The 18,861-nt window shown below is 38.7% G+C and overlaps 1 protein-coding gene across 1 annotated transcript in view; it reads right to left on the reverse strand.

Moving 5' to 3' along the window:
• Positions 1-1,826: 1,826 nt before the first annotated feature.
• The window catches only part of Rsf1 (remodeling and spacing factor 1), a 111,290-nt gene continuing 94,255 nt past the window's right edge, over positions 1,827-18,861 (reverse strand). Inside the window, exons 11-16 of the mRNA XM_021166138.3 lie at positions 18,683-18,792; positions 17,441-17,508; positions 15,718-15,925; positions 14,128-14,351; positions 12,937-13,125; positions 1,827-9,050 (exon numbers count right to left, since the gene is read on the reverse strand). Coding sequence (XP_021021797.1) covers positions 8,482-9,050; positions 12,937-13,125; positions 14,128-14,351; positions 15,718-15,925; positions 17,441-17,508; positions 18,683-18,792 — 1,368 coding nt within the window. The 3' untranslated portion in view covers positions 1,827-8,481. The remainder of the gene's footprint in view (positions 9,051-12,936; positions 13,126-14,127; positions 14,352-15,717; positions 15,926-17,440; positions 17,509-18,682; positions 18,793-18,861) is intronic.

Genomic DNA, 18,861 nt, shown 5'->3' on the forward strand with positions numbered 1-18,861 from the left:
CCGAAAGTCGAGCAAGAGATAATTAGAAGGCAGATTAAATAGGAACATACCCATCTTTTTCATGCTTCAGAGAAGAACATTATATAAAGAAGGATACTCAGAAGAATGGAGATCAGAGACAGAGAGAACTGAAACGAGAAAGGCCCAAACAGACACAGACAGGGGTTAGTGCAAAGAATCTTCTTGGGGTTAGGCTAGAAAGATGGAAACTGAGTCAGTGGCTCTGACATGGGCCAGAGTTACTGGACAGGGAAGGTGGTCTGTACCAAAAACTTGTCTTGTAGGTTCTAGCTAACTTTTCCCACAGGAGATGACTATATGCACTAATGATGTATACACTAGGTCACATCCTCTTAGTGCTCTTCTCTCGTTGTCATTTAGACTTTGATAACCTTGAACTTACTGTCAGAATTAATTAAGGATTTATCTCATCCAGAAAGGTCCTAACATCTAACATTTAATTTCATTAAAATAGTTTTATTATAATTCCACATCGACTAAATAATCACCATTTTAATAAATCCTAGTTTTTAAAATGAACCATCCTCAGGTCTCTTAATCTAAGATAAAAGTTGACAGCTGGGCTGGTGAGATGGCTCAGTGGGTAAGAGCACCCGACTGCTCTTCCGAAGGTCCAGAGTTCAAATCCCAGCAACCACATGGTGGCTCACAACCATCCGTAACGAGATCTGACTCCCTCTTCTGGAGTGTCTGAAGACAGCTACAGTGTACTTACATATAATAAATAAATAAATCTTAAAAAAAAAAAAAAAAAAAGTTGACAGCTAAGTTCTAGCCCCATGCTCAGCTAAGACTCTTAAATGTTAGGGCTGTGGTTTGGAAAGGTGGCTTAGCACTTAAGAGTAGAAGCCAGTCTTTCAGAGGACAAAGGCTCTAATCCCAGCACCCACATGGTGGCTCATACCTGTCTAGTGTAGGGGATCCACTGCCCTCTTAGGACCTCCAAGTATACCATGCGTGTATATTGTTAAACAAGCATACATGCAGATAAAATACCCATATACAAAAAGATTTTTTAAAAGATAAAAAACAAAAAAACAAGAAAAACTATTAAGCCTGTCATGACACTGTCATTTCTTAGCTGATTGCTTTAAAAATCTCAAATTGCTCATAAACATTATGACAGACCAGAAACCAGCATTCATCCCATACAGTGAAATCTTGATTCATACTCTTTCTTCAACTAAATGTTAATTGGTAGTTTCAGGTTAGAATTTCAAGTACTAATGAACTCTGCTAGCTTGCTGGCTAAAACAAAAATTACACACACACAGAGAGAGAGAGAGAGAGAGAGAGAGAGAGAGAGAGAGAGAGAGAGAGAGAGAGAGAGAGAGAGAGAGAGAGACAGACAGACACACACAGTCACACACAGGCACACACACAAGGAACAAAAAACCTTTGCCTATGCTGCTGACTTGTAGTGTAGTTGTGTCCACAGAGGGCTGTTTGGGAGAAAGGCCTGAGTTCTAATGTGTCAGTTCTCCAGAGGCTAAGTAATGAAAACCAAGAATAGAATAGTGCTCTAGGGTATATCTAGTTGACAGGCAGCCTTAAAAACCATTTTAAGGGAGTCGATCTACTTACAAATTTGCTTTCTAGATCATGAAATTACAGTCTATTCCTGGGTCATACAGAACATCTTCACCTCTTACAAACCAGTTATTGAAAATTCTGAGCTTTCTATAATGCCACAAAATGTAACATAAACTATGTTTTCAAACACAATGCTAAGTACATCAACTTATTTAAACTTTTTATTATGACAATTAACATATATTAAGTGAAAGAAATGACAAGTATTATAATAAAACATTTTGAAAAAAAAGTTACACAGTTAGGCCAATAGCTATAAAATGGCTTAGGCCTGGCTTATTACACTGAGAATTCTGATCAGACTGTAATGCGACATTCAACATTTCATTAACAAAAATATTGGCACCAGCCACAACATATTTTGGTTGTCACAAGAAATATTATATTTAAACAACTATGAACTATAGTTCTAATACTCCTGAAGCTTGAAGCTCTCAGGACCTGCCATCCTCTCCATACACAAACTTCACTTGTGTTCTCAGCGTCACCATTGCAGATCTTTGTGCACCTCATTCACATGTGCAGTACATTATTATGTGACAGCGCACGCCCAGTTCTCTTTGACTAACAGCATGATCCTAATTACCTCAAGAGTTACTTTGATTGCTAGTCTTGGAGCTTCTGCCTCAGCTCTCATCTAAGAACAGTAGTTGGAGAACTATTCCAGCAATGTTTTTCTTTTATGCATAGGGGAAATAAAGTATTCCAAATAAACACATCTTAAAATCCAAGACATGTTCTGATGAGGTGCTTCCTGGAGCCTAGTTACTGCTTTAAAACTGAAGTGAGATTCTAAGCTAAGACAACTGACAAACTCTTAGCTGGAATTTATACTCTTCACATTGAAACTCACGGTCCCTAAGCTTCTAAATGGATAGAAATAGCAAAGAAAATTATGTTCCAAATTAGTTGCCAGCAGATGGAGGTTACTTAGAAATTGACACATTTAGATGAACTTACTTATACGAATACAGTTGTGCTATCCAGGTAGTAAATCAGAATGGTGACATTACCAGATAGCGGAGTGGGGGCTGGGGGGAGTACTGACATTTAAGAAGGTGTGGCTATAGCATGGGAAAATGTGCCAGGGAATTACTTACCAAGTAAGGAGGGATAGAAAAGTTAATGTGATTTCCTTTCCTGCCAAGTTTCAGCAAGTTATTTGTGTAGAGTTAGGTAAGTCTACAGAACAGTCAACAATTCTAGTTTTTCTCTTACACATAAGAAACTGGCCCTGCCCCATTCCCATCTCCATCTCAACATAGGACATCCCTTCTTAAAGTGCACATGAAACCCAATGGGGGTTTTGGGCAAGGTACTATCCAGACACTATGACCAAGAAGCCACTTTGATAAGAGAACAAAACACAGCAACATCAGTAACAGCCTAGACAACACCACAAAGTCATGCACGGGAAGAGTAATGCTGCTGGTTGCCAGGGTCTGCATGTTCAGTTATACTGATCCTGAAGATGCATTTACACGACTAGGAACTGTACCTCTGTGTGTGCATGTGTGCATGTGTGTAGGGAGGTAATTCATGCAATGGATGAAAGCTTTGGAAACAGGTATTAATCTAATCTCAGGGCCTGTCCACACAGCAGTGCACTATTGACATGCACCAACTCTTGCTAAAGGGCAGTATAATGAAAAAGACCATGGCACAAGGTTTTAAACAATTTTGAGGTTTAATTACATAATGCTCCCATAGATGTTCTAGCATAAACACAACTGTAAAAATCTACATCCTATTTTAGGGTATTTCCCCACCTCCCATCCCTTAAAAGCTGTACAGTTATAAAAAAATGTGACTCTCAAGCAAAATAAACTTTTTTCTTTTTTGCAACGTACAAAATAAGTTAAATTATTTAGAAGATCTTGAGCCATTAAGTTCCACATGGCTGTGTTCTAGCTGTCCATAAACATAACATGCAGACTCCCAGCCTATGGCCAGGATGCAATAAATACAGATCAAACAAACCCCAAATGTTTAAGTTAAACTCCTTCTGAAACTGGTGAAAGTCAAGAAAATATATACCTAAACAAGCTCATTTTCCATCATCCAGTGGCAAAAAGAACAGGGAGCTTATAAAGCCTTTTGCACATTTTCTAGCTTGTGCCAGTTTGGCAAAAAACAAACAAACAAAAACAAAAAAAACCACAAATATAGTTCCTTAGTTTTTCTCTCATTCAAAATATCTAGAGCTTAATAAATCCCTTCTCACTGGTAATTTGTTACATTCTATCACATAGCTTGTGTATGGGATAGATGTATCTAAAACATTATTAAGATCAGAACACCTCCACGAACTGAAACCCCTATGGTGAGTGTGCCAGAACAGTCTCCTAGAGCAAAGTGGTACAAATGTGAGATGGGGCAGGGAGCTGTGTGCATGACCAGGAGTGGGGAATTGCAGGGAGCTCTGTTCTAATTAATCAGCTTCTGAAAGGGTCTGTATGAGCAACAAGGGCTGAGTGTACAGTCTAACGTGGCCGACCACCAAGGCTACCTCATTTTGGCTTATGACTGTTAACATGGGAATGGCTTGTCCTCAGTGTTGTGTAGCCAGTTATCTAGCAAACCTTGGCACTCAAAAGAAAAAGTTACATCATTTAAGTTGGAGCAAAATATTTGGAAATTAAATAGAAGCATAACAATAATCCAGTCTAAAACTGGATGAGAACAAAGGTTTTTTTGTTTTGTTTTCCTTTCAGGATCAGGATAAAAACAGTGAGGAAATAAAACAGCAGCTAGCCTGCTTGCCACTTCCAGGGTTTCTCTGGGAATGGCGGATAAAATAGGAATGAATTTTGTTCTGAGAGTTCAGTAATGGATCATATTAACAGACAAGGACTATGTAGATCACAGCATACATGTGGTCTTGGCATTCTCTGCTAAGAGAACCAGAAACGCCTTGAGAATGTCAAACCATCAAGAAAAACTTTTTTCTAAACCTACTGTTGAATCATATTCATAATTTTGTCACAATTATTTGCCTTATGCATTTAGTAACTCAGTTCATGATGAATTCAGCATTCTTGTGGTTACCCAGAATGTGTGTGTACACATTTCCTCGTAAGAAGTATCGTTGAGCATCTGTTCTAAAGCTCAGACACCACCCTGAACTAAAGACCTGCTCCACTGTGGCAGCTGGCAGTGGAGTCACAGCATTTTCTGAGAGTTACAGATCTGTTCCGTGTTTTCTGTCTTCTGGTAGAAGAACTAGTGAGGGCTAACACCTCATGCCTACCAACGAGGCTAAACGGGTATTCTTGTCACAAAGGAAACTCCACTCACCCCACATTAAAATTACTGACACATTCTCCATAATTTTAACTCTCTATTTAAACAAACAAGTAAGTGTCCACATTTTTCTTAATATATGCACTTGGCTTCAATATTTATTATGTGGGATAAGTTCTATCAACTAGAAAGTGAAAAGTAATAACACTCTTTTAAAAATCTTTTTCCCCACAACAATTTTTCACTAGTATCTGAAGTTCTTGGTTCTTTGGCAGATCACTTTTTAAAAAATGAGTTACCAGTAAACATGAATTTATTCTTAATGCAACTTTTTATCCTCTCACTCTGTACCCTTGATCAAGTGGAAGAAGAAGTGAAGGAAACCACCTCAGTGTGGCATGTGTGTTGTTGCAAACACAAGACTCTGCAGTTATACTCTACAACAAGCAGTGTATCAGCCCGCGTGTACAAACCAGTCGGAGTCACTTTCATACACTGTTTCAGTTCTAAGTTCTGGAACTGTAAAAATCTGGCTAGCTCTCACACTTTACCGAAATCGCAAACTAAACACTTTGAATATTACACTGTATCTCCCCTTAATGCATATGCTGTAGACTAGGAGTCTACACTGGCAGCCCTTTGATACAAGTTCAACATCTGTATGTCAAAAGGTAGGAGGGGGTCATTGAAATTATTAAAGGGAAAAACCTTATTATAAATCTGAATCTATCAAGGATTGAAGATAGTCTACATGCCTGTTTTCCTTTCCATCCTCCAGTTCTTAATGGTTTTACCAGAATTTTTGATACAGAACATTTATTTTGACAGCAGCAACAGAAACCTCATTGAGAACATCTTCCAAGTAAGGGTTTCTGAGAGATAACAGACTCTGAGGGACTGAATCTGAACACTAAGCAGGGCAAGAGTTCTAGCCCAGTGTTAAAACACTTACCCAGTATGCATGAGGCCCTGGATTCGATCTCCAGCATGAACAGAGACAACAAAAAAGCCAAGCAGAAGTAGCTTTATACTAAGAATTGCTATATATTAGCTGCCTGGATTACTCTTTGTAGCCAGTTGGTCTAATGAGAATGTAAAGTTAGAAGGGAGACACTCGTTATGAAGGTGACACTCAAGTTTAGTAAGATCAGGTAGCACAAGTGGTTTTGAAACCCAAGTCAGTGGGACATTTGCTAAGTGGACTACTCAGTCTTTCCTATAGAAATCACTGTGGGTTTCCCATAGCAGAAGAACGAGAAGTTACGTCACATTCTGCACGCTGTTGAGTTAGCTACCCATTTACTACTTCTAATCATCTGTGTAAATGATGAATAGAATTGATAGGTGGTTGCAAGAGCTGGTGTGTGCAGAGGTAGAGACAGGCACATAGGACATTTTCTACACCACAGTGGCTGTACCTGATTGCAGGACTGAAGCCTTCTGAGACAGTGTAGGAAGAACCACTTACCACACAGTAGTAGGAATCCTTCTGCCTGTCTGTTCTAGACAGTGAAAAACTTCCTTAGCTGATTTCCAAGTAACACAACAGCTAGAAAGGAAGTTATGCAAGGAACTGGTGCCTTTTAGTCCTTCACTGCCTGTGAGTGTAAGCCCGCCCCGTCCTTCTAGCACAACACTATATCAACGTGAAGCCACAGCTGGCTCTGCAGTGCCTGCTGCATCCTTGTTTTCTTAGGCTGCTTTCATTGTTTTATTGTTACACAAATGTAAGTTCACTGCTACAATCAAAGCAAACATTAACACTCAAGTTCTATGGAACTAAAGTGAAACCAAAATCAAATAACTGAAAAAAAAAAATCAGCACTAAAATTTAAAGGCCAGGAGATAAGATTTAAGAGGCTATCTGTCAAGGAACAGAAAGTAGGAGCATAAAGGATCCAGAGGTTTTTATGACACAAGTCTAATGCCAGCTTTCAATAATAATAATAAAAAGTGGTTTACTGTACACTGACTACATATAATGCTTAATCTTAAAGAAAAGTGAAATTCCTTGAGCCAGCAGCAGATATAGCATTGTCTATTGCCGGCAACAGACAACACTGGAACAGAAAACCCAAATATCAGGGCAAAAGCACACACTGAAGCAATGCTGAAGGCTTCAGATGTGCCAGGCAAGGCGAATCACGAGTGCTACAGCTGTACAGGGTTAGGGCTGTGCCTGAAACTTTCACAACTGTAACAGAAACTAAGGTATAACTTCATATTTTAGTGTCAGCTATGTTACATTGATTTAAAAACCGCCTATTCTTGAAGCAAAGGGCTTATCCTTAAAGTGTTGAGATGTTTAAAATGGAAATTATACCTATTAAGTATATCAGCGGTTCTCATTCAATTCTGTTGGTTGTGTGACTATTAATGGATTTTAATATAAGTATATAATGGCCAAAGGCCAAAACTACATTCAAACCCTGCTAATATTATCCAGGCTGATAGAAAATTCACACACACACACACACACACACACACACACACACACACCATACAAATCACACACCATACACATGCTTAAACTAAAAACTAAAAACCTCCCAAAGGAACTGTTTTGTTTGTAGACTTCAATTTGAAGTAGATAGTAAGGGCAAGAATAAACCAGTTAAAATTCACCTGAAAATCCCTTCTCAGTCTTCAAATGTGCTAAAATACACAGCCTAGCGTCTCCATGTTATATTAGATGTATTATATTCAAAATGGCATCCCAGATGGTGAACACCATGTGGCCTGAAGAGTTAACACTACTGTCAAGTTTATAGTGTACCTAGATTTTAGGGAAAGACCACTCATTTCATTAACTGCCCACCTGGCCCAGCATGTATAGGCCATCTAATTTATTACAAAAGCTTTAAAGCTATTGAAAAGATTCTGTTAGCACAACCTGGTTGTCAAAGCTTCATTATACATTTTACTATACAAATACTTTCCAGATGATTTTTTTTTTATAACAAGAAACTCTGCTATAACAGAAACTTAGGTTAAAATGTTTTTATGATGGTGCTTCCAGGGTCTTTTTTTTATTTAAAGTGTGGTAACTCCAAAAGTAAACCAATTGATGTCACAAAAGCTATTACTAAGTGATGTTTGTGTGATGTTATCTACAATACTCAAACTGCAACAGTACAGACATGAACTTTTAAACAGTTCGTTAATCATCATCTATGCCATGAATGTTTAAATATAATATATATTTAATATGAAAAGCTAAAGCACAAGTGCTTTCTCCCACCCTAAATTCTGTTTTGGGCCCTCACAGATTTGGAATGCATTCATATCCACCCTTTTCACAAAGTCAGGAGAGCTCAGGAAATATAAAGTCAAAAATATACAAATCTTTGTTGTTATTATAATAAGATTTTTTTTCCCATGAATGAAATTACCAAGGACCATGAACTTGGAAAAAGAAAATCAAAAGGAATTTACAGCAATTATTAATCTTCAAAGTTCAAAACTGGTCACTTCCCAGAAAGACTTCAAGATTTGTTGAAATTTTTCTTCTAAAAAGTCGTTCTGTAGTGGAGTTTTCTAGGAAAAAATTAAACAGCTTTACTAACTGGCCCGCTGGTGTGAGAGCTACCGTGGAATAAATTAGCACAAGAATGGAAAGAAGTCTTATAACTGTTCACTGTTACAGACGTAATCAACAAGATCAGTCACCCTCAAAAGCTCATCTTCATCTTCCTCTGGTGCCCCCACCTCCTGTCCACCACTTGTCCCATTGGGGGCGAGACTTGCACTGGCTGTGCCATTGTCCTTGGGGGTTTGGGACTTTTCAGTTGCTTTGCCCATCAAGTTCTCAATGGCCTTGCCAGGACTCTGTCCATTGGTGGAAGGCAAGTCTACTAGGCTGTAGTCCAATGGGCTCCCTACTTTGCCCACGTTTTCAAAGTCCTCTTCCTCATCACTTTCTATCCGGTAGGGCTTCTTGCTGCTCTCTTGCTCTGAGGGCAGGGCACTGGGCTGGCTGTCACAGGCAGGCTGGTCTGCGTCCCCATGAGCATTGTCACAGCTCTCCTCGTCCGTCTCAATCCGGTGTAGCCGCTTGCGGGATGGTTTGCCTTCCTCTTCATCATCCTCATCTGCTTCTGAATATTCATCTGTGCTTCGGCCCCGTTTTCGAACAGATCGCTTTGATTCTTTTGTTAGCTCATCATCTTCAGAGTTCTTGGACATATAGCTCTCTAGAATAAACAAACATTTAAGCTGTTGGCACAGTTGACATAAACACATTCAAGTACTCCTTTCTTTCCCTTATCTACCCCATCCTCTGCTCTTATGAAAATATTGCTCTGTAATAAATGGACTGATATGATAGACATCTAACTTGTACCATCATCTATAACAATGTTTAGTGAGGTCTACTGTGTATTTTACTTCTGATTTAGTAGGTTTCTTGGGAGTGAGAGAAGAGGGGCATCTGATGGTTCTCAAACTAAGGGAAGATAAGTTGGCCACAAACTGGGAAACTCCTTCCCTTAGTCCTAAAATTGGGAAGTCATATAAATGTATTAATAAGGAAAGATTAAAACTGAAGGAAGGTGGTACACACCTATAATCCCCATACTTGGGAAGTATATAGGAAGATCAAAAGTTCAAGGCTAGCCTGGGTTATATGAAATCCTTCTCAAAACACCAGAAACCAAAAGCAAATGTCTGGGCATCACTCTGTACTCCATATAACTTTTGAGAGTAGTAACCTCCTCAGATAAACTATGAACTGGGAATGTCTTACTGTTATCTGTGCTGACTCTGTGAGTGACCTCACTGAGTCTTTGTGCTACACATACATTTACAAACTTACAAGGCAAGGTTTAGGCAAACTATGTTTAGATAGCTAAAGAGGCATCTTAAATCTAGTGTGAATAAAAAAGCTCTTAAAGGTCATATGGCAATTTTGTTCTTTTTTTTTTTTTAAATTTATTTATTATATGTAAGTACACTATAGCTGTCTTCAGACACACCAGAAGAGGGCATCAGATCTCATTACAGATGGTTATGAGCCACCAAGTGGTTGCTGGGATTTGAACTCCCTCCAGAAGAGCCAGTCAGCGCTCTTAACTGCTGAGGCATCTCTCCAGCCCGGCAGTTTTGTTCTTAAAGCTGCTTAGTTCTCCTTGATTTCTCATTCATCAAATCAGTCAATGCTTTTGCTCTAACAAAACTGATCCTTGGAAAGCTGGAGAAATGGCTTAGCCGTTAAGAGCACACGTTGCTCTTGATGAAGACCAGAGTTCAGTTCCTAGCACCCATTTCAGAGGAATGATGACCACATGTAATTCAAGTTCCAGAGGATCTGTTGCCCTCTTTTGGCACTCAGACACTAGGCATCCATGTAGTGCACACGCATACGCACATGCACGCGTGCGCACACACACACAAATCTAAAACTATATCTTAAAGTATAAACTAAACTATTTACAACTTGATTTTTATTCTTACAAGTACAGACCTAGCTCTACCCCATCATCTCATCCTGGGACTACTGGTCTCCAAACTGTTCTCCCTCTTCAATGTATTAGTATTATAGGTACCCTAGCAAACTAGAACCCACATGAGATCATACTACTCCACTGCACTTCCCATATCACACAAAGCAAATCCATAATCCATACAACAGCCTACTCTCTCTTTTTTTTTTTTTTTGTTTTTTTAAAGATTTATTTATTATATGTAAGTACACTGTAGCTGTCTTCAGACACTCCAGAAGAGGGCGCCAGATCTTGTTACGGATGGTTGTGAGCCACCATGTGGTTGCTGGGATTTGAACTTTGGACCTTCGGAAGAGCAGTCGGGTGCTCTTACCCACTGAGCCATCTCACCAGCCCCAGCCTACTCTCTTAATAGACACTAGTCATGTGGTAAATTTAAATTAATTAAAAATCAAACAGCATTTAGTTGCATGCTCAAGCCGGCTAAACTTTAGTAAGCGTTTCACAGCCACATGAGGATAGTATCACTGAATTAATCAGCACTACACAGAATATTCTAATTATTGTAGAAAACAAGCTAGGCAGCTTTGAGATTATCTGAGATTTATTTATTTATTTAGGTCAGGAGAGACCTCGTGTTCTCTCAGAACTACTCATTTTTTAAGAAGGAAGTCATAGACAATATGTAAACAAACAGATATGACCATCTTCCAATAAAACCTGATCTGCAACACTGTTATGTCAGCAGGTACACTGGAGCTTGCTGACATCTTCATGACACCTTCAGTTTTAACAACCGCGACCTTCCTTCTGTTCCCTGACTATGCTGGGCACAGTCAGCTCAGGCTCTGAGGTAGACACTCCCTCAGTCGGTGTCGCTCTTCCTTCAGAGAATGAGAATGCCTACCCTATGTTTCTCTCAGATCTTAAATGTCACACCTGTGTGGATGAAAGAGTATGTATGAGCATGGGTGGGGAGCATGTGTTGCCAATGTGTTTGTGTGTGTTTAGAACAGAATCCCCAATGTAGAGTCTCAGGCATGTTAGGCAAATATTTCACCAGAAATTCCTAACTTTGCTCCCTAAATGTTGTCTTTCTCAATGAAGAAATCAGAAATTGGAAGAATATTTTTCTAATCCTCTTTTCTCCTTCTAATAGCTTATATTCTAACATTTGTTTTATTACCACTCCATCTACCTACATAAGGGCTGTTATGTTCTGTCCTATTCCTAGTGCTTACACCAAGGGCTTATCCAATCAATACTGACATTTAATGGCTGGATCATGTTTTTTTTTTTTTTATGACATACGAAGATAATCAAGGGAAATTTACCTTTAGTCTCCTACATCCACATTTTTTTTCCTGGTCTCATACTTTCAATCATTTGTTTGCTGTTTAATGTGTAAAAGAAATATTCAAAGCAGATCATAAGCAATGATAGATTATGCTTAAAAAGAGTCAGCATCAGGCTGGAGAGATGGCTCAGCGGTTAAGAGCACTGACTGCTCTTCTGAAGGTCCTGAGTTCAAATCCCAGCAACCACATGGTGGCTCACAACCACCCATAATGAGATTTGATGCCCTCTTCTGGTGCATCTGAAGACAGCTACAGTGTACTTATGAGTAATAATAAATCTTAAAAAAAAAAAAAAAAAAAAAGCCAGCATCTTTCAAAATGACCTTAGAGGTTTGAATTAACAATGAAATGGGCATTCCTATTAGAATTTTTAAAAGATTTACCTTATTATTATGTATGCATATCTTTGTATGCCAGTGTTTACAAACATCAGAAGGCACTAGAGTTCATGAACTTGGAGTTATGTGTGGTTGTGAGCTGCCTACGTACTGTGGGTGTTAGGAACTGAATCTTGATCCTCTGAAAGAACAAGAAATTCTCTTAACCACTGAGCAACCTCTCCAGCCCCTACAAATGAATTTGGGGAGGGAGGTATTCACACAGCATTGTGTGTGTGTGTGTGTGTGTGTGTGTGTAGCCTTGGCTGTTCTGGAACTCACTCTATAGACTAGGCTGGCCTTGAACTCACAAATGAACTTGGGGAGGGAGGTATTCACACAGCATTGTGTGTGTGTGTGTGTGTGTGTGTGTGTGTGTAGCCTTGGCTGTTCTGGAACTCACTCTATAGACTAGGCTGGCCTTGAACTCAGAGATCCACCTGTCTCTGCCTCAGAAATGCTGGGATTAAAGGCACACACCACCACTGCCTGGCTATGAATGTTTTAAAACTTTTTCTACACTTCTGGTATAGAACAACTCAAGCCATTACATAAAACAGATCTCAGCTGAAATTCATACTAAAAGTACAGAAGGACAATAGATAACTCGGCTTGAGACTGCTTAACTACTCAGAACTTAGGAAGTGATTTCAAACTGGAACAAAAGAAGCAGAATAAATCACATTGTATTAAGAACTTAATACAACGGAACCTTTAAAGATTAGCATTCTATTGAGTCATTTACTCCAATTATAAATTAATAAACAAAAAAAATCTAAGATTCATCTTACTGACACTAATGATTGTATGCATTTTAAAATAAAGAAAAGCCTGAGTCACTTTTCTTTCCATGCAGTGTCTATTTCTGCCATGCCCTGCTCCCGCACACAGGACACCACTTACCTTCACTCTCCGAGCTGGAAAGTCTGCGCTTGTGAACTCGCCTGATTTCTTTACCCCGTCTTAGACTTTTCTGGGAACCATCACTTTCTGAATCTTCTTTATAGTTAATTTGTCTTTTCTGGTTCCTTCTTGATCGCCTTCGCCGGGTTTCTACAAAATCATCACTAAAATCATCGCTAAAGTCACTTTCTGCTTAAAAAAGGAGGGAAATAAAAAAATTACAAAATTTAAATCCATTGGTAGAAGTATACTTAGCTAACGCTATAAAAATATAAGGTTACTAGAATTTAGTTGTAAAGCTGTAGTTGAGTAAGGTATATAAATCTTATTTTCTTTTAAAATAAAACTTGGAGCCATGTGGTGGTGGTGGTGCACTTTTAATTTCAGCAGTTGGGAGGCAGAGGCAGCAGATCTCTGTCTCTCCACCTGCCTCCCTCCCTCCTAATTTTGCTGGGATTATAGGTATGAGCCACCATGTCCAAACCTAAAGAACTGCTTTAAAAATGAACATATTTGGGGATAGAGTTAAGAGCACTGGCTGTTCTTCCAGAGGACCTGGGTCAGATTCCCAGCACCCCATGACAGCTCACAAGTGTCTGTAACTCCAGTTGCAGGGGATCTGATGCCCTCTCCCCCATGACAGCTCACAAGTGTCTGTAACTCCAGTTGCAGGGGATCTGATGCCCTCTCCCCCATGACAGCTCACAGTGTCTGTAACTCCAGTTGCAGGGGATCTGATGCCCTCTCACAGATAAAACAACAATGCACAGAAAAAAACCATTAAAAAATATTTTTATGATTTATTTATCAGTAAATGTTTGAGTATGTACTGGAAGTCCTGTAAAGTCCTCTTGGGAATAAATGTTGTGAGTAGAAAAGCTAAGAAATCCTGCTGCGTGTTGGGTTAACTGGTTATTCATTTTCCAACGTCTCAAAATCTGCTCAGAAATATGTGGCACCAGAGGATTCATCACAATTTATCATTCTAAGAGAGTTTGGCATGAAGGAAAGAAACATTAATTTGTGTGAATTTTCTCAGATAGCTCTGTATGAGAAAAGCTACTGTAAGTCATAAGAAAAACATTTCAGTCTCATCAGGACAGGTCACGGCTGAGTAATTCCAACATCCTGTGACCCGAGAAGTCACAGGAAGTAACTGAGTTGCTCTGATACAGACTGAAGGAGTTTTACCAGAGTCTCTGCTGTTCTCCTCGGATTCTTCCTCCTCCTCATCGTCATCGGAGTACTTCTTCTTTGGGGTCTTTCTCCGCAAACGCCTGCTTTGCCTCATTGGCCGAGAAGGATGCCGCCTCAGTCTTCGGCTGCAGAAGTCAGTGTCGCTGTCCTCATTGGATGGTGGCTCTTCTTCACTTTCATCTTGATTTTCATCAGACACAACAAACTCATCCTGAGATCTGTCCAGGAAAAGCCAGATACATCACGATGGTACACTCAGTGTTTGTTTTGTTTTGGTACATTTAGAAGTGATAACCAGTTTTTCAAAGTTCCAAACACACTGTAAAGAATCCAATAAAACATTAAGTAAATTTGAAGATATATTTGGAAAATTACGTCAACTTTGCCGATAAAATGTATGTTCTATCACCTAACCCTCTGAAGAAGCTGTGAGAATAAATGCTGTAATTCACACATGAATTGCACTGACCTCTTTGGGTACATCTTAAATCCAACACATTTGAAAAGGCTCATTATTTCTTAACTTCTTACTCTTCTTCTGTCAGCCAGCCGGATATTTTTAATACAAAACTTTGACTTCTTATTATGCGGAGAAATACAGTACTTGTGCCTGCGTCTTCCGAGGACAACTTGCAGAATTGGTTCTGTCCTTCCACCCTTACATGGCTTCTAAAGAAAAGGTTGCCAGGCTTAGGGAGCAAACATGTCTACCTGCTCAGCTTAGTTAGCCTGGTGCTGGGAGTCACTCACCCAGCCAGAGGCTGAGGTTTCCCCTTTCATCTCATGCCTCAACCCTTTGGGTATTTTTTTTTTAAATCCATTTTCAGGACAAAGTTCAAAATTATATGCATGACAAAAAAGAAGAAAAAAAAAAAAGAAAACCCCACTCAGTGATTTTGTTCTTTTTTATCCCCATATTCTTGCTTTTCTGGGAGTTTCCTAAATATGCCTTGGCATTTGAACATGTGGCTTCTCTGTTTTGGTTGCTTTCTTATCTCACACTGCCTCTAATTCTAAACTTACAAGGATGCCCAAAATACCCATTCTACACATGCCAACTCTAACTTCTTTATTCTATGGTTTCCCTGAGCAACTATCTTCTGTACTCTAATTTTATCTGTTACAGAGGCAGGCAAGGCAGAGGAACTTTTCTGTGATTTTGTATACTTATCTATTATACTACATCCATTAACAAAGCAAAAGGAAAAACTCCACAATACTGTTTATACTTGTTCTGTATAAATGGAAGTAATACTAATATTGGATTAGTTATCCCTTATCCAACCTCTAGAGGGCACCAGAGAGGTGACGCGTCTTTATAATCTACCATACTTGATTAAAAACTACTGAAGAACTTGGTAGAAGGTTGTATAGAGAAAGCTTTCAATAAATGAAACCTCAATTGCAGTTAATCAAATTTAAATATTAAACTAGTATAAACATATCTTTAATTTTAATCTAAAAATGAATCAAAACCAGTGATCTCAAATTTATTTTAAATGTCCTGCAAATCCATATAGATGAAGAAAAGCCACAGCAGTGTGGCTCTCCGAGGACTTTGCACACTGACCCCTAGCCACGTACCCGTCACTGATCTTGAATTCATCCTCGCTCTCTTCTTCATCTAGGTTGCTATCACTGTCAAGATCATTAAGTCGCCGGCGTTTCTTCCTGCGAGCAGCAGCTGCCCTCTGGGGCCGTTTATTTTCCTTTCTTTCTTCATCCAAAATAGTAGAAATGTCTTTCCCACGGTGACCTGTGATGGTGGAGATATCTTTTCCCCGGCCAACTCCTGAAAGGAAGAAGTAACTACATGTTTATTGAACCTTCCCCATAACTTGTCAGAGCAGCAGCCATTCCTTTGCTTAATTTATCTTAGAAATATGCAGGCTCCTTACAACATCAGCTGATAATGCTCTAAAGAAAGGATTAATATTTACAGGGCAGAGACTCCTAGTTTACATTTGACTTGCTATGCCACCAAGTGATGCCCACCCTACTCCCTCTTTTTTCTCATTGCCTTTTATTTGGTGGAAGTCTCTTTAAAAACCTCTCTGTGCAGCCCAGGTTGGCCCTAAACTACCTTGTGCCTCAGGTTCCTGAATTAGAGATTTGTATCGCCATACCTGGCTCAATACTCTATTTGTATGAGTGTTTATGTATGCACAGCACATGCATGTCTGATACTCAGTGTCAGAAGATGGAAGTCCAGCTCCACAGAACTTCGGTTAGTATGGTTGGGAGCTATAAGTAGATACTGGGAGCTGAACTGGGTACCAGGCATGCATGTGCTGTACATACGTGCGTACGTACATGGTGCTAGGAACCAAGCTCTAGTCCTCTGAAAGAGCAGCAGTTGCTCTGAACTGCTTTATCATCTCTCCAGACCCATCTTTTAAAAAAAGCAACTCAGAGTTTTCTGATTTAGCCACAAAGTTGTCCAACTGTCAACACTAGCCAATCTGAGACCACTCTCCTCACTCTGAAAACAAAACCTCATACCTGTTAGCAGTTGCTCAAAAATATCCTTGAATAAGGACAGAAAAAAAGTTGATAAAGATGTAAATAAAGGACACAATTCTGGAAGGCTATGAGGTTAGTTTCTTAAAAACAAAACAAAACAAAACAAAAGGCTTACTCATCCACTCTTACTATTTTACAGTAACAAGCAGAAAGCAGAAGGTTCTACATCAGACCATTAGTAACTGGCTATCTAATGCCTTAACAAAAAACCTTCCGGTTTTTCTATAATGCTGTTTTGAAAGGCAATTAAAGGCCAGCCATGGTAGTGCATGCCTTTAATCCCAGCACTCAGGAGGTAGAGGCAGGAGGATCTCTGTAAGTTAAAGGACAGTCTTGTCAACACAGCAAGTTCAAGACAACTAGAACCAGAGAGAGATCCTGTCTCAAAACAAAATGAAATGGAAAGAAAGAAAAGGAAGGAAGGAAGGAAGGAAGGAAGGAAGGAAAAAAGAAAAGGTAATTAAGTGAGTAAATTGATTTTTAAGTTATACAGTCATTAAAATTTGAATTATCCATATATTTGAGGCTTTGTAGTTATAAAGACAATAGGAAAGTTAACTGAGTATTCCAATTAGAATCAGATAGAAATTGTTTGATCAATAAAGAAAATTAACTTTTGTATTATATCATATAAAAATTAATAATTACAAAGTTCTGACTTAATACACTAACACTATGTCAACAGATTATGTTAAATATGAGACAGTTTGTTCAGTGTTAGCTTTGGAGAAAACAATAATCTGCTGGTAGAATTATGTAAAAAGAATAATAAACAAACACATACCTCCTCCATCAGCCTCTTTAATATCATCTTCTATAGCTTCATCAATTGCTTCATCAAATTCATCAAATCTAAAATAAGCACAGTGATCAGACCCTAAGCTGTATATGTTTGATTTCTATAGACTACATACACAAAGTGTCTGCATCAGTCTGGTTTTGTCCCCATTCCAACTCACATGTGACAACCTTAAGGTATGGTTCACGCACGAATATGATTAATGTCCTCCTTAAACAGGATTAAAAAAGAGAAAACAAAAATCTCTTGGCATCTTCTGCCATGTGACATTAAAACAGGAGGACAATTATCTATCTATTTATCTATCAATCTATCAATCTATCAATCTATCAATCTATCAATCTATCTATCTATCTATCTATCTATCTATCTATCTATCTATCTATCTATCTATCTATCTATCTATCTATCTATCTATCTATCTATCTAAGGAAGTAGACCCACACCAGACACTAGATCTTCGAGAACGTCTATCCTATGAGCACAAAGCATGAAGGTGCCACTGATAAGCAGAAACAGGCTCTGAAATCTGACTCCCCAATCTGTTGGTACTTTCATCTTGACTTTATAAAGTCTCCAGAACTGTGAGAAATCAACACATGCTTTTTGAAAGCTATCCAGTTGATAGTATTTCTACACAGAAAAGCAGGAGTCATACAATATCAGTATATGTGGAGGTACTCTAACACACACACACTCTAGACAATAAACAAGGAAAAACTTCAAAGAATCAGTAAAGTTTTAGATTTTTTAGATTATTATATAATTACTATCGAAAATAAGTATATTTTTAAATTCATATACAAATGATCAAATTTTACAACTAGATAAATGTGCTTTTGCTCAAAAAACTATTTTTTGGATTTAAAGTAAAAAACAAGAAAAAAAAAAGATCTCTATGGTTGCTTTATATGGAAGATTCATCTTAGTTTGGGGCTCAGGTGACCTAAGATGAACTCAGCCTCACTGAATATACAAATAACTTCTGCTTGGAACCTTGGAATCTTGTGCATACAAGTGCACGCAAGTGTGTGCCTGGTGTGTGGACTGAACATATGACCTGACTCAAGCTAAGGAAGGGTTGGAACTCTATACCCAAGGATACCAAGTGACATAAATGTAATACTTAAAAATCACTAAGTTGGGAACACCATCCACTTCTGTCTTGTCTAACTGGAAAAAAACCAGACTCTCTTACTACAACAGCAGCTTTCTCTTCCTTCATACCTGTAGCTAATACACTTCCTTGTTCTTGTTGATCTCCTTTCAAGCGCATTTGCTTTGGATTTTTTTGCATCTTTTTTCTTTTCTTCTTGATCTTCAGAAAACTCAGGCTCCTTTAAAGATAAAAGTGTACAGGTATGACCAGGAAACAGTTCTTGGAATTAGCAGCTTTCACATTCTAC

This window comes from Mus caroli, unplaced genomic scaffold, assembly GCF_978045245.1.
Source record: "Mus caroli unplaced genomic scaffold, Mus_caroli_1 scaffold_8, whole genome shotgun sequence".
NCBI classification, from domain to species: Eukaryota; Metazoa; Chordata; class Mammalia; order Rodentia; family Muridae; genus Mus; species Mus caroli.